This window comes from Heptranchias perlo, chromosome 4 (genome assembly GCF_035084215.1).
Source record: "Heptranchias perlo isolate sHepPer1 chromosome 4, sHepPer1.hap1, whole genome shotgun sequence".
NCBI classification, from domain to species: domain Eukaryota; kingdom Metazoa; phylum Chordata; class Chondrichthyes; order Hexanchiformes; family Hexanchidae; genus Heptranchias; species Heptranchias perlo.
Window position 1 is genome coordinate 103,896,136 of NC_090328.1, and position 15,391 is coordinate 103,911,526.

The 15,391-nt window shown below is 41.8% G+C and overlaps 1 protein-coding gene across 2 annotated transcripts in view; it reads left to right on the forward strand.

The window, feature by feature from the left end:
• The window catches only part of gak (cyclin G associated kinase), a 128,905-nt gene that overhangs the window by 35,330 nt on the left and 78,184 nt on the right, over positions 1 to 15,391 (forward strand). For both annotated transcript variants that reach the window (XM_067983432.1, XM_067983433.1), the window contains exons 6-8: positions 2,474 to 2,599; positions 5,490 to 5,579; positions 10,930 to 11,065. In XM_067983432.1, the coding sequence (XP_067839533.1) occupies positions 2,474 to 2,599; positions 5,490 to 5,579; positions 10,930 to 11,065 (352 nt within the window). The remainder of the gene's footprint in view (positions 1 to 2,473; positions 2,600 to 5,489; positions 5,580 to 10,929; positions 11,066 to 15,391) is intronic.

A 15,391-nucleotide genomic window follows, 5' to 3' on the forward strand; every position in this document is an offset into this window, starting at 1 on the left:
ACTTCTGAGCCTTTATTATTTTTGATTGCATTGCTTTCTACAGTCTTCTCTTCTAGATGTCCACATGCTACACTCCTATAATGCAGCTATATAGCACACTTGGAGTTACTGCAATTTCTGTATTGCTGCATGGTTGCAGCCACTGAACTGGTATCAGTTTGGCATTTTGCATTGAGTGAGATCATTTGGAGAAGGTAGTTTTATACCGCTTTGATTACAGTTCAGTTGTTGGAAACTGGTGCAAAGCTACCTTTTTAAGTTTTAGAGATAAAAACAGAAAATGCTGGAAATACTCAGCAGGTCAGGCAGCACCTGCTGAGTATTTCGAGCATTTTCTGTTTTTATTTAAGATTTCCAGCATCTGCAGTACTTTGCTTTTGTTTTTAAGTTTTAGTATTGAATGAGTGCAGTAGTTCTGCGTTGAATGGGTGAGAGTTTCTTCCTTGTAGAGTCTTTTCATGTACCTGATATAAGAATGTGCACTTGCATGATCTTCAGTGCTTTAATTGCAGCTGAATCTGTGTACCAAATCATGTTGTGAAGTTAAATTCTTGCTTTCTTTATATGCAATATCCTTGTGGTACATGAATTGACTAATATTGTTTAATATGTATTGCCTCCAGTTTTACAAAAGCTTAAGTGCTTAAGCTATGACAAAATCTATTTTCCATGTTATTTTTCCAGTAGATTTTTAGTTTCCATAGAAACGTAGAACATTCTTTAGTTACTCTGTGTTTAATGCTCTGCATTCTTTTATTGAGCATGTTTCACTGTATTGGAGGAAGGAAAATAAGTAATTTAAATCTAAAGTAATCCATTCTCACTTCCCAGAAAGTGTTGAGAGGACAAAATTGTCATATTGTAGCTGAGAAGAGATGGATGCCAAATTTACTATATTTTGGAGTTTTGGAAACTCGAAGAAATTGCAAGAAAATTCAGACAGGTGGACTTTATTGAAAAATTCTGAGTCTCCATTATTAAATATGGCAAGTTAGTGTCGCTTGGACATATTTTTAATTGTTGGAGATCTGAAAGCAACAGATCTCTTGACCGGAAAAGAGTTGCTCAGGTGACATATTTGCTGCGTCCATCCCTGGCTAGCTACCAATCAATTAAGCAAGGACCAACATACTTCCTGCTAACCGATGCCAGTCCTTGCTCTCAAACCCAAATAAAGACTCCGTAGTCAGAGTTGAGCCCCTTAAGATGCAGATTTTATAATTCTTGGTTTAAGTGCGATTTATTGTGGTAGAATTGCTGTCTGTGATTGTACCACCTACATAATGACATTGCAAACTGCCCAAAAGCATTACTAAATAACTACTTTACCATTGTGGAGATTTGCTCTTGACACAAATTCAAGTAGGATGGAAGAAGGTTTATAAACTTCCTTGAACTTTTATATACTTGAAGTACTCTTGTTTTCCTTTTAAATCTCATTGTATTTTTTGATGATAAATAACTGTCTACAATGTATGGCAATCATTTAATATTCCTGTTCCTTATTCTTCATTGTGCCAAATATTGAGGACGAGAGGGAAGTGGTGCATCTCCTACATTGATCTTCACATTTTTTTTTAAGAAAATGAATAGATCAATAATTCTGTGTCCCTGACCTAACCCAGTTGTGCCTTTTTATATTTGGCTCCTCGTAAATTGAGTCCCAAATCATTGTACATGGTTTGCTTACAAATTGAGACACAGGCTTCTAAAGGCCTAGGACTCTGATTTTTCTTTGTCAGTATTTTTCAAACTTTCTGTGCATGCAACATCCTGCAAATATTGACACCACCTGGGATCCCCCTCTCCTAAGGTCCAAAAAGAAAACAGTGTTATCAATGCAAAAATGTTTTTTTATTTGTATACAGCAACAGAAGTAATACACAAGTAGATCAATATGTACATAAAGCTACAGCAATCTGATGACTTAAGAGGGTCTCCTGGAATTGTCTTGGAAGCTGTGGTTTGCAAACCTATGCTTTTCACTTTTTATTTTAAAACTTCACCCCCCCCCCCCTCCAAAAATAGCCAATTGTGGCTCACATTCTTTCTTTGTTTAACATTTTCCTGTCTGAAATCTGCTCCCTGTAGATTCATGGTGTGGCAGGTGGGGATTAACATAGGAGCTGAAGTTTTGTTTGGTAGAATGTTTCTCTGTAAAATAGGAACATTTTCAGAAACCCCTATGATTGGCCCTTCTGCCACTTCTCGTGGTTTTCAGCTGAAGTCACCACGGGAGATTGGGAAACCATCAAGGAAATTCTACCCCACTGTTCCTGTAAGGTAGTAAAATTTTCTGAAACCTCTTTGAATAGATAATGTTTACATAAATCCTCCCTCTCTTGCTCCCCCTTGCCCACCCCCCTTTTCCTCTTGGGTGGTGGGGGGGGAAATGCACTTCCAATATTCTCAAGATTTGTTACGTTAACATTTGCTGATCCTACTTTTGCTGTATTCTTTGTGTCCAATATAGGTTGAAAACCTCTTGGTCAGTCACCAAGGCACTATCAAGCTCTGTGATTTTGGCAGTGCTACAAGTATAGCACACTATCCAGACTATACCTGGTCTGCGCAGAAGAGAGCAATGGTGGAGGAAGAGGTATTTGTGTACTTTTATTGTTTATTGGGGATACACGTTGAATGGCACAGATTGCACCATGGCATTATTTGAAGAAGAGCAGGAGAGTTCTCCTGGTGTCCTGGCCAATATTTATCCCTCAACCAACATCACTAACACAGATTGTCTGGTCATGTATCTCATTGCTGTTTGTATGACCTTGCTGTGGGCAAATTGGCTTGCTGTGTCTCCCTACATTACAACAATGACTACACTTCAAAAGTACTTAATTGTCTGTAAAGCGCTTTGGGACGACCTGAGGCTGTGAAAGGTGCTTTATAAATGCAAGCTCTTTCCTTTTCCTTTATAACTCTTGACATCCCACTGTTGTGACTAAGTTATCACCACAATATGTGGTTAATTATGCATAAACTGCTAGTCCTTTACAAGTATTCTGTTTATCCATTATGTAAAGTACAGTTTATTTTATATAAGCCACATTTTAATATGGGGAGGGGAAATCATGGTCAGGACTTATTTTTAGTGTATGTTCTTTGAGATTACCTCTTGGAATGATTCATGACTCTGTCAAAAGAAAATAAGTACCTGAAGTTAAATAATATATCGTGTGATAACAGTACTTGACATTTAACTTTTTCAATCAGAGTGAGTTGGTGCAAAATTTCTTCCCAACTGGGCAAAAGCTTTTATTCATATGCTGTTGCTCTCTTCTTTGAAAATATGTTTTGAGCTCAAGCTGCATGGGGCTATTTACAGCAAGTATATGTAAAAAAGATAAACATTGAGAAAAACTTCAAATTGTATCTAAAAATAAATATCTGGTGTAAAAACTGAACTTTAGACATAACTTTCAATCAAAACTGATTGAATAAAACTATTTTGGCAAAGGGGTGAATCAGCGTGTGTTGTTCAATTGTTTTATTCTAAACTTGTAGTGATTGCGTCATCGTTGTTAATTCATTAGTGTGGGTGTTGTCCAGTATCCACATTAAAGGGCATTGAAAGCGCTGTGAGCGAAGAACTTGCTTTTATATCAGGCCTTTCACAACCTCAGGACCTCCCAAAGCACTTTACAGACAATGAAATATGTTTTTTGAAGTTTTATGATGTAGGAAATGCTGCTATGATGTAGGAAATGCTCATAACAGAATAAAACTTCCCTTGCACATCATAATATCAAGTTAAAAATAATTTCTAACACTGATTTCAAGGCTTGATTTTAAGAAAATAAATCAGTAATGATAAAAGGCTATTTAGCCGATTGAAGCTCAACCCTCCCTCGCCACCTAACACTCTTAACTCTCCCATCAGAGTATTCAGCTGTCTTGAACAACTGCCCTGCAGCCACAAGGTCAATTATATTCCAAACACTTCCAATGATACCTGTTTGAAATTTACTTTTGATCCACTTTCCATTTGTCTTCTGCTACTTTTCTATTTTACTGTGATGTAATGAGTTTTTTTTAACCTTACCTTTGTTATTTCATGTACTTTTATTGAGGTTCCCCCTTTGCAAAGTTCTTTCTGGACTGTAATGTTTTGCACTCACGTGCTGGACTCTGCCATCATTGAGGATGGGGATGTTTACAGATCCTCCTCCTCACGTTAGTTGTTTAACTGTCCACCACCATTCACGACTGGATGTGGCAGGACTGCAGAGCTTTGATCTGATCTGTTGGTTGTGGAATCGCTTAGCTCTGTCTATAGCATGTTGCTTCCGCTGTTTAGCATGCATGTAGTCCTGTGTTATAGCTTCGCCAGGTTGGCACCTCATTTTTGGTACGCCTGTTGCTGCTCCTGGCATGCTCTTGTACACTCCTCATTGAACCAGGGTTGATCCCCTGGCTTGTTGGTAATGGTAGAGTGAGGAATATGCCGGGCCATGAGGTTACAGATTGTGCTGGAATACAATTCTGCTGCTGCTGATAGCCCATAGTGCCTCATGGATGCCAAGTTTTGAGCTGCTAGATCTGTTCTGAATTTATCCCATTTAGCACGGTGATAGTGCCATACAACACGTTGGATGGTGTCCTCAGAGCGAAGACGGGACTTTGTCTCCATGAGGACTGCGCGGTGGTCATTCCTACCAATACCGTCATGGACAGTTGCATCTGCGACAGGTAGATTGGTGAGGACGAGGTAAAGTAGGTTTTTTCCTCGTGTTGGTTTGCTCACCACCTGCCGCAGGCCGAGTCTGGCAGCTATGTCCTTCAGGACTCAGCCAGCTCGGTCGGCTGTGGTGCTACTGAGCCACTCTTGGTGATGGACATTGAAGTCCCCCACCCAGAGTACATTCTGTGCCCACACTCTAAGTGTGGTCTGACCAGGGACTGTAAATTCTTAGTACAGCTCCTGTAGATTTATATTCCACTGTTACAGCATTCTGATCATGAATTATTCCAGCTTCATTGGTGCTTTTTGAAGCCTCTTGGTTGCTGCCTTACAATCACTCTTGGGCATTGATTTACTGTGTGTAGTAATAATGAGAATGTATTGTAAATGGTGTTCATAGTAACTATGCATTGGTGCAATTTATATTTCCATCCCATGGTTGGGGATTCTAGGAGTAGGGGGCACAGTCTAAAAATTAGAGCCAGACCTTTCAGGAGCGAGATTAGAAAACATTTCTACACACAAAGGGTGGTAGAAATTTGGAAGTCTCTTCCGCAAATGGCAATTGATACTAGCTCAATTGCTAAATTTAACTCTGAGGTAGATAGCTTTTTGGCAACCAAAGGTATTAAGGGATATGGGCCAGAGGCAGGTATATGGAGTTAGATCACAGATCAGCCATGATCTTATCAAATGGCGGAGCAGGCACGAGGGGCTGAATGGCCTACTCCTGTTCCTGTGTTCCATCCACAGTGAATAATGAAGCAATGGGCACTATGTATTTGTCTTTTTTTTCCAGATTACAAGAAATACAACACCAATGTACCGAACACCAGAGATAATAGATCTTTATTCCAACTATCCAATCAATGAAAAACAGGATATCTGGGTATGTCCGCCATAAAGTATTATGCTTTTTAACTGCTAAATAATTTGCACATTATTCTACCTGTCAGTAATAATGGCATCATGGTAGTTTCATTTTGGCACAAATTTTGAATGTCATTTGCATTTTTAAAAATTTGAGTATATATTTATTAGCCATAATGGATGGTACAGAGTAAAATATTGTGATTCACTTAAGCTTTGTTTCTGTGGTTTGAAGTTATCTTAACTGTTTTGATTAGGGGAGTCTATAACGAGGGGGCACAGATTTAAGGTGAGAGGGGAGAGATACAAAAGGGTCCAGAGGGGCAATTTTTTCACTCAAAGGGTGGTGAGTGTCTGGAACGAGCTGCCAGAGGCAGTAGTAGAGGCGGGTACAATTTTGTCTTTTAAAAAGCATTTGGACAGTTACATGGGTAAGATGGGTATAGAGGGATATGGGCCAAGTGCAGGCAATTGGGACTAGCTTAGTGGTATAAACTGGGCGACATGGACATGTTGGGCCGAAGGGCCTGTATCCATGTTGTAAACTTCTATGATTCTATGATTAAATTACAGCTTTATTACTCTGTCTTTGCTACTCATAATTCTGTGTTGTACCCACCTTCATGATAGTGCAATTAAGAGCATTACAATCACTTTTATTTAATTACTGGATCTTCACTTCCAATTTACTCATGTTAAAATTTCTGCATTATTTCAGGATATTTGGTATAGCAGACATGTTATAATAATTTATTATAAAACTGCTTTGAATCATAGAATTTTACAGCACCAATTGAGACCATTCAGCCCATTGCACCTGAGATAGGTATCAAAGAGCCATTCACTTAGTCCTGTTCCCCTGCATTTTCCCTTTCCCACTTTAAATTTTCTTCTCCAAGTATTTAATGCTATTATGGATTCTGCTTTCTTAACTGTTTCTGATATGGCATTCCACATCCAAACAACCCTTTCAATTAAAAAAAAATCCTCATCTCTCCCTTTGTCCTTTTCATGATCTTATATTTATGCCCTCTAGTTACTGACTCACTGACCAGTGGATATAATTTTTTCCAACTTCATTCCAAGGATTGTGAAGTTTGTATGTATATACTGTACAATTCATGTTGGAGATGAGCACTAAACCAAGTTCCAAACCTGTGGGAACCTGCAGCAGCTTTACTATTACTCAGCAGAACTAACAATGTAAGCAAGGTCTTCAGCTGGCGCGTGTATCGTGTTAGCACTGTCTTCAGAGTAGTGATCCATTCTGGTTGATGAGGCTGCCTCCAGATTAGCGCTTCCCAATGCACAACAGGAGAAATGGCTTTAGTCCAACCCGTTAACTCACCTTTTCCAAGAGGAAGTCATCAACTAAGGAAATTGTTTTGGTCTTTTCTGAAGATCACATTTTTTAAAATTATAATTTCCACATATTCGCATAGATGGGAGTTCACATTCCAGAGAAAACAAGCAGTCGGAATCTAGATCTAGTGGAGTTTTGTTGACTTGAGGAATCCACCATATTTGCAGTCTGTCCCTAAAATAGTATCTGTGATGGTTTGTAGCTGTTGCAGAGTTTAGATTTCTTAAAGCCACCAAGGAACCTATGTTTACCCACCTGTAGTAGACTCCCCAGTGATTTTTAATTGAGACAAGAGATGGGAAATCCCTAGTGCCGAGGGAGATGCTTATTCATCCATGGCAGGAAAAAAGGCTGATAGCTGGGGCAGAAAATTATAATCACAATGCACCTTGAAAATAACATTATCCCAGGCTCATTGGGTCAGTTTTGTACTTTAATAAACCACAAAAGCCTCTGAAGTCAAGGATTGTGCCCAGGCTGATGCTTATAAAATGTTACCTAAATAAGCAACCATTTGCTGCAACCTGACACAGTAGTGAGGACAACACCCCTGCATGTCAGGCTCCACAGATAAGCTGAGAACTACAGGGTTCTCTTTGGGCATTCAAATTAAGTTCCAGGAGCTTCTTTTCCTAGGGAAAGGAGATTTTGGTGATCAAAGTTGAAACCACCTTAGAGGATTTAAATAATACCAACAAAGCCTTAAACCTTCTCAGGGTGTTGACTTGCTATGATGGTAGTGAGCCACAACCAGTGCAAGGTACTCTCATTTGGCCTTGTATTAGCAGCCAGAGTGTTCACTAAGTGCCTGTCTGTAGTGGCAGTATTTTTCTGGTTACAGTAGCTACGTATTTGTCTTCATCTAGGCACCTGGCTGATCAGAGTCCTCTCCCACTAGTGCTTCTGTCCAGCCATTACTGGCCCTTTAAGGAAACTGGGCTTCATTGTAAATTACAAAAATTTCAGATACAGTCAGTACAGAATCTTTTTTTTTTGTGACGATCCAGTTCCTGATTTCAAACTGTAGCCTTACTACCACAAGACCACCCCAGAGTTACTCAGCTTACTAATCCAACCTCCGAGCAGAAAACAAGATTCAAGTTAATGCACAAATCTTCTGTTGCTCCCGGTTGGAAAGCAACTGAGCTCCACTTGATGTCACTCTAGGTTTAGTAACTCCTCCTATAGGAAATCATTATTGTGAACTTGCACATACCACTCCAAGTATTAGCGTACCAATGCAATAACAACAAGAACTTGTATTTATATAGCGCCTTTAACATAGTAAAACGTCCTAAGGCGTGTTACAGGAGCGTAATCACACAAAATTTGACACTGAGGCACATATTAGGACAGATAACCAAAAGCTTGGTCAAAGAGGTAGGTTTTAAGGATCATCTTAAAGGAGGAAAGAGAGGTAGAGTGGCAGAGAGGTTAAAGGAGGGAATTCCAGAACTTAGGGCCTAGGCAGCTGAAGGCACGGCTGCTAATGGTGGAGCGATTTAAAATCGAGGATGCGCAAGAGGCAAGAATTGGAGGAGCGCAGAGATCTCGGAGAGTTGTACGGCTGGAGGAGGTTACAGAGATAGGAAGGGGCGAGGCCATGGAGGGATTTGAAAACAAGGATGAAAATTTTAAAATTGAGATGTTGCCAGACCGGGAGCTAATGTAGGTCAGCTAGCACAGGGGTGATGGGAGAATGGGACTTGGTGCAAGTTAGGATACGGGCAGCAGAGTTGTGGGTGAACTCAAGTTTATGGAGAGTGGAAGCTGGGAGGCTGGCCAGGAGAGCGTGGGAATAGTCGAATATAGAGGTAACAAAGTCACGGATGAGGGTTTCAGCAGCAGATGAGCTGAGGCAGGGGCAGAGACGGGCGATGTTATGGAGGTGGAAGGAGGCGGTCTTGGTGATGGAGCAGATATGTGGTTGGAAGCTCATCTTGGTCAAATAGGATGCCAGGGTTGCGAACGGTCTGGTTCAGCCTTAGACAGTAGCCAGGGAGAGGGATGGAGTTGGTGGCTAGGGAATGGTGTTTGCGGTGGGGATCAAAGACAATGGCTTCAGTCTTCCCAATATTTAGTTGGAGGAAATTTTTGCTCATCCAGTACTGGATATCGGACAAGCAGTGTGACAAATGAGAGATAGTGGAGGGGTCGAGAGAGATGGTGGTGAGGTAGAGCTGGGTGTCGTCAGCGTACATGTGGAATCTGACGTGTTTTTGGTTGATGTTGCCGAGGGCATCATGTATTTGAGAAATAGGAGGGGGCCAAGGTTCGATCCTTGCGGGACTCCAGAGGTAACGGTGCGGTGGTGGGAAGAGAAGCCATTGCAGGTGATTCTCTGGCTACGACTGGATAAACAAGAATGGAACCAGGCGAGGGCAGTCCCACCCAGTTGGACGACAGAGAGGCGTTGGTGGAGGATGGTGTGGTCGACCGTGTCAATGGCTGCAGACAAGTCGAGAAGGACGAGGAGTGATAGTTTACCATGGTCACAGTCACATAGGATGTCATTTGTGACTTTGATAAGGGCTGTTTCAGTACCATGGCAGGGGTGGAAATCTGATTGGAGGGATTTAAACATGGAGTTGTGGGAAAGATGGGCACGGAATTGGGAGGCGACCACACGTTCAAGGACTTGGAGAGGAAAGGGAGGTTGTACGGTAGTTTGCAAGGACAGAGGGGTCAAGGGTGGGTATTTGAAGGATGGGGTGATAATGCCAGATTTGAAGGGGAGGGGGACAGTACCTGAAATGAGGGAACTGTTAACAATATCAGCTAACGTGGGGGCCAGGAGGGAAGTTGGGTGGTCAGCATTTTGGTGGGAATAGGGTCGAGGGAGCAGGAGATGCGTCCCATGGTCAAGATGAGCTCGGAGAGGGCATGAGAGGAGATAGGAGAGAAACTAGAGAAAGATGCGAGTTTTCACTCAGTTGCAAATGGAATTAATCTAGATTTGTTAAGGTGCACAGGCCATAGATTGCAACTTTAGCAGAGATATCATTTAAAACTGAATGCAGTGAGTAGCTGAGTCTTACAGACTGGGATTGTTGGAGATTCAACCCCCGCTCTGTGCAGAGTTAGCTGATTTCAGCTAAGTGGCGCTAGAGGAGCTACAATTAGTTTTGAGGAGGAAAAGATTGCTACTGATTATTCAGTGACCCTTATTGAAAACGGATGTTAGGTTAGGACGGAATCAGCCTCAGCTTTGATACACTGCAGTTAAATATCCTATCAAAACTCACAGTTCAGGTTCCCACGTGAAGAATAGTCACTTGGGCTAGGCATCGGAAGGTGTGACTTTTGCATGTGGAACCCTATCTCGGTAAGAGTCAATGCCTTCAGGAGAGGAGGAGGAGGAAGGGATTTATCAGTGTATGTGCTCCAAGGAAATCTCCTGGCTGTTGTCACTCCATTGACTGCTTTATTGTTTGCTGAACTAAATGGAGAGTTTTAATTTTTTTTTTAAAAAAGCAAACGTAGCCGGGGCCAGATATATAAATGCAATGTATTCCTTGATGTTGGACCAGGAAGGTTCCAGATCCAACAACAACTTGTATTTATATAGTGCCTTTAGCGTAGTAAAACGTCCATGCTCTGTGCTGATTTAACTGACCTCTGCCAGGGCACCAAGAGGGACGCTATCGTTTGCCTCAGTGATCTTGGACTAGGAGGGAAGAATCACCCACGCTTCCCTCTTCCAATTGGTATTCCTACTAGAAAATATACTGTGGATTATCAGGCCTGTTATCCTTCCTTTATGGTTGAGCAGACTAATGACACTGCTTTCTAGACTTGAACACGAAGTAGAGTTGCAGGAACAGAGGTACTGGTGAGTTGCTTGCCCCTGTCGAGCTGCGCAGTGACACAAGTTGCTGCCTTCAGGAAAGAAAATCAAAATCAAAAAGTTACTTATGGGCAAGAACTTGCCGTTAATTACATAGAGTTACCTTCTGTAATTAGCACGTGGCTGTTCAGTAAAAATGTATTTTATAACTTTCCTTAGGCGTTGGGTTGCATCCTCTACCTGTTGTGCTTTAAGCAGCATCCATTTGAAGATGGTGCTAAACTTGGAATCGTGAATGGAAAGTACTCTATTCCTCAGAATGACACCAGCTACACCGTTTTTCATGATCTCATTCGTAAGTATTGAGCACAAACTAAGTTGTATCTCAGTTTGATCAGGATAATTATGCAAGATGAACACTAACTCTCGTTTTTTGATAATTAACTGTAGATGATTGCCTGATAATTTCGCAACAATGAACTGGGGAAGGTGTCCTGATAATTAACCCTCCAGTGTGGATGCTTTCATTCATTAAGTACCTGGAATAGCCTGGGCATCAATGGGTGCCATGACATTCCCTCGCTGCCGAAGAATATAATAAAATTGAAAAAAATACTCCCACTAACAACAACTTGCATTCATATAGTGCCTTTGATGTAGGAGAAAAAAGTTGCTTCATAGATGCCTAAGGAATAAATGGACTCTGAGCCAAGAAAGCAGATTTTAGGAGTGGTGACCAAAAGCTTGATCGAAGAGGTGGGTTTCAAGGAGGGCCTTAAAGGAGGAGACGGAGGTGGAAAGTTTTAAGGAGGGAATTCCAGAGTGTGGTGAGCAGGCAGCTGAAGGCAGGCTGCCATTTGGGGGATGCACAAGAGGCTAGAGTCAGAGAAACAGAGTTCGGGGTGGGATTGAAGGGCTGGAGGAGACTGCAGGTACAGGGAGAGGGAGAGTTGAGGCCGTGAAGGCAATTTAACACAAGGATGAAAATTTTAAAGTGGAGGGATTGGGAGCTAATGTAGGTCAGCAAGCACTAAGGTGGTGGGTGAGTGGAACTTGGTGCAGAATAGGGCACAGGCAGAATTTTTGATGAACAGGAGTTTATGGTGAGCAGGAGTTTATGGAGGGTGGAGGATGGGAGTTTGGCCAGGAGAGCATTGAAATAGTCAAGCCTGGAGCTGACAACAGCATGGATGAAGGTTTCGGAAGCAGATGGGCTGGGGCTGAGGTAGGGGCAGAAGTGGGTGATGTATTGGAGGTGGAAGTAGGCAGTCTTTGTGATGGACAGGACATGGGGTTGGAAGCTCAGCTCGGGGTCGAATCGGAGGCCGAGGTTGCGAAAAGTCTGATTCAGCTTTTGACAGTGGCTGGGGAAGGAAATGGAATCAGTGACAAGGATATGGAGTTTGTGGCAGGCACTGAAGACAATAGCTTCAGTCTTCCCATTGTTCAGCTGGAGGAAATTAAGGCTCACCTAAGACTGGATATCAGGTAAGCAGTCGGACAGCACAGTGGTAGTGGATGGGTCGACAGTGGTGGTGGAAAGATAGAGTTGTGTTTTGTCAGCCTTCATGTGGAAGTTAACCCCGTCTGCGGATGATGTCGCTAAGGATGAGGAAGAAGTAGGTGTGAAAGATTGGTTCTTGGGGGACTCCGATGGTAACAGTGCAGGGGTGGGAAGAGAAGCCATTACAGGAGATGCTCTTGCTATGATCAGGTAGGTAAGAATATAACTGAGCAAGGGCAGTCCCACTGAGTTGGTCAACAGAGGAGAGGCATTGGAGGAAGATAGTGTGGTGACCGTGTCAAAGGTTGCAGGGAGTCAAGGAGGAGGAGGGATAATGCATCGTGATCGCAGTCACAGAGAATGTTATTTGTGACACTTAGTTAGGATTGTTTCAGTTCTGTGCCGTGGCAGAAACCTGATTGGAGAGACTTAAACAGGGATTTGCAGGAAAGGAGGACAAGATTTTCGAGGCAACAACATTCAAAAAGTTTGGAGAAGAAAGGGAGATTGGCGATGGCAGAGGTGAAGGGTGGTTTTTTTGAGAAGGGGTGGTGATGACAGTGGTTTTGAAAGGAAGGTGGACAGTACATGAGGAGAGGGAACCATTTACGATGTTAGCTATCGTGGGGGCCGGAAAGGGAACTTTGGTGGTCGGCAGTTTAGTGGGAATGGTGTCAAGGGTGCAGGAAGAGGGTCTTTTGGGTGAGATGAGCACAGAGAAAGCATGAGGAAAGAAACTAGAGAGAGAGAGAGAGAGACACGCAGGTTCATGGCTAACTTCACAAAGTATGTTTTTTTAAATAAAGAATGAATGAGAGACTCTAAACATATTATTAACCATACGTACTTGGCTCTCATGATCTGATGTTATCTAACCTACTCACTGAGATTGTTTGCCAGGACTGTGAACTCCTGTTTTATTGCAGCACTTATCAGCACATCATTGTGGTATGCTACTTAAATAGCAAGTTAACTTTTAGCTTAATGTATTCTTAATTATCTAAACAAGGACTACTGCCCTGTAATTGTTTAAGATACTGTATGTAACCAATTTTGTGTCTTTCTTTAGAGTTATACGATTCCTAAGTTTACAGATGAAACATTCTTTTTGTTACACACTTTATAGTGATTGAGAGTTTTTATGAACTTTTGTCCTCTTCAGGGAGAAAACAACACTTTAGGTCGTAGGAACAGGAATAGGCCATTCATCCCCTTGAGCCTTTTCCGCCATTCAGTTAGATCATGGCTGATCTGTACCTGAATTCCATTTACCTGCCTTTCCTCCGAATCCCTTGATACACATTATCTAACAAAAACCTATCAATCTCAGTCTTGAAAATTTCTGTTGATCCAGCATCCACAGCTGTAGGTTTCAATAGCAAGGAAGTTATGCTAAACCTTTATAAATCACTGATTAGGCCTCAGCTAGAGTATTGTGTCCAATTCTGGGTACCATACTTTAAGAAGGATGTCAGGGCATTAGAGAGGGTGCAGAGGAGATTTACCAGAGTGATACCAGGAATGAGGGACTCCAGTTATGTGGAGAGTCTGCAGAAGCTGAGATTGTTCTCCTTAAAGCAGAAAAGACTAAGGGGAGATTTATGGAGGTGTTCAAAATTATGAGGGGTTATGATATAGTAAATAAGGAGCAACTGTTTCCACCGGTGGGTGGGTTGGTAACCAGAGGACATTGATTTAAGATAATTGGCAAAAGAACCAGAGGGGAGATGAGGGGAAATTTTTTTTACCCAGTGAGTTGTTATGATCTGGATTGCACTACCTGAGAGTGGTGAAAATTGATTCATAGGAACCTACAAAAGGGAATTGAATATATACTCGAAAAGTAAACATTTGCAGGGCTATGGGGAAAGAGTTGGGCAGTGGGACTAATTGGATAACTCTTTCAAAGAGCTGGCACAGGTGTGATGGGCTGTGAGATTCTATGATTTTGGGGGAGAGTTCAAGATTTCCACTATATGTGAAAAAATTGCTTCCTGATTTCTCTCCTAAATGGCCTAGCTCTAATTTTAAGATTGTGTCTCGTTCTAGATTCCCCTATCAGAAGAAATAGTTTCTGTGTAGCTATCCTATCGAATCCCTCTATCATTTTAAACACCTCAATGAGATCACCCCTCAACCTTCTAAACTCAATGGAATACAAGCCAGGTTTATGCAATCTGTTCTCATAATTTTAACCTTTTAATCCCTGGTATAATTCTGGTGAATCTGCGCTGTACCCCATCTAAGGCCAATATATTCTTCCTGAGGTTCATTGCCTAAAACTGACCAAGGCTCTGTACAACTGAAGCATCACTTCCTCAGTTTTGTATTCCAATCCCCTTGAGATAAAGGCCAATATTCCATTACCTTTTTAACTACTTTTTGTACCTCTGCACTAGTTTTTAGTGATTTTTGTACACTGACACCTAAATCTTAATGCTCCTCCACAGCTCCTAGTCTCTCACCATCAGGAAAATATTCCAATTTGGATGTAAAATGGATGACCTCACACTTCCCCACATTGAACTCCATCTGCCACAGTATTTCCCATTCACTTAGTCTATCTGTGTACCTTTTGTAACTACCTTCTCCCATCTATACAACTTAATTTGCCTCCTAACTTAGTATCATCTGCAAACTTGGATATATAACTCTCTATGCCTTCATCTACGTCATGAATATGTATAGTGAAAAGCTGAGACCCCACTACAGATCCTTGGGGAGCACCACTTGTCACATCCTGCCAATCAGAGAAAGAACTGTTTACACTTACTCTCTGTCTCTTACCTTCCAACCAATTACCAACCCATGTCAAGGTTACCTTCAATTCTATGCACATTTTGCTAATAATCTCTTGTGAAAAACCTTCTCAAATGTCTTTTAGAAGTCCACATAAACAACATCCATAGACACTCCCCTATCCACCATGCTGGTTACTTCCTCAAAAAATTCAACTAGATTACTTCTGATCTATGTGGGAAGATCTTGGGTCACATGTGCTGGCCCCTTTTCTCTCAGTTGCAGGCAAACCTCTTGACTGCTCCAGATAAGGCAATGGAGTAGTATAGCCTGGTGGTTTGTCTGTAATAGTGGGAGTTGGGACTGGAATCGGTGACCTGGGTTCATTTTATAAGACATGAAAGAGCCAAAATATTCCATTGTGTTTTGAGTTGATGT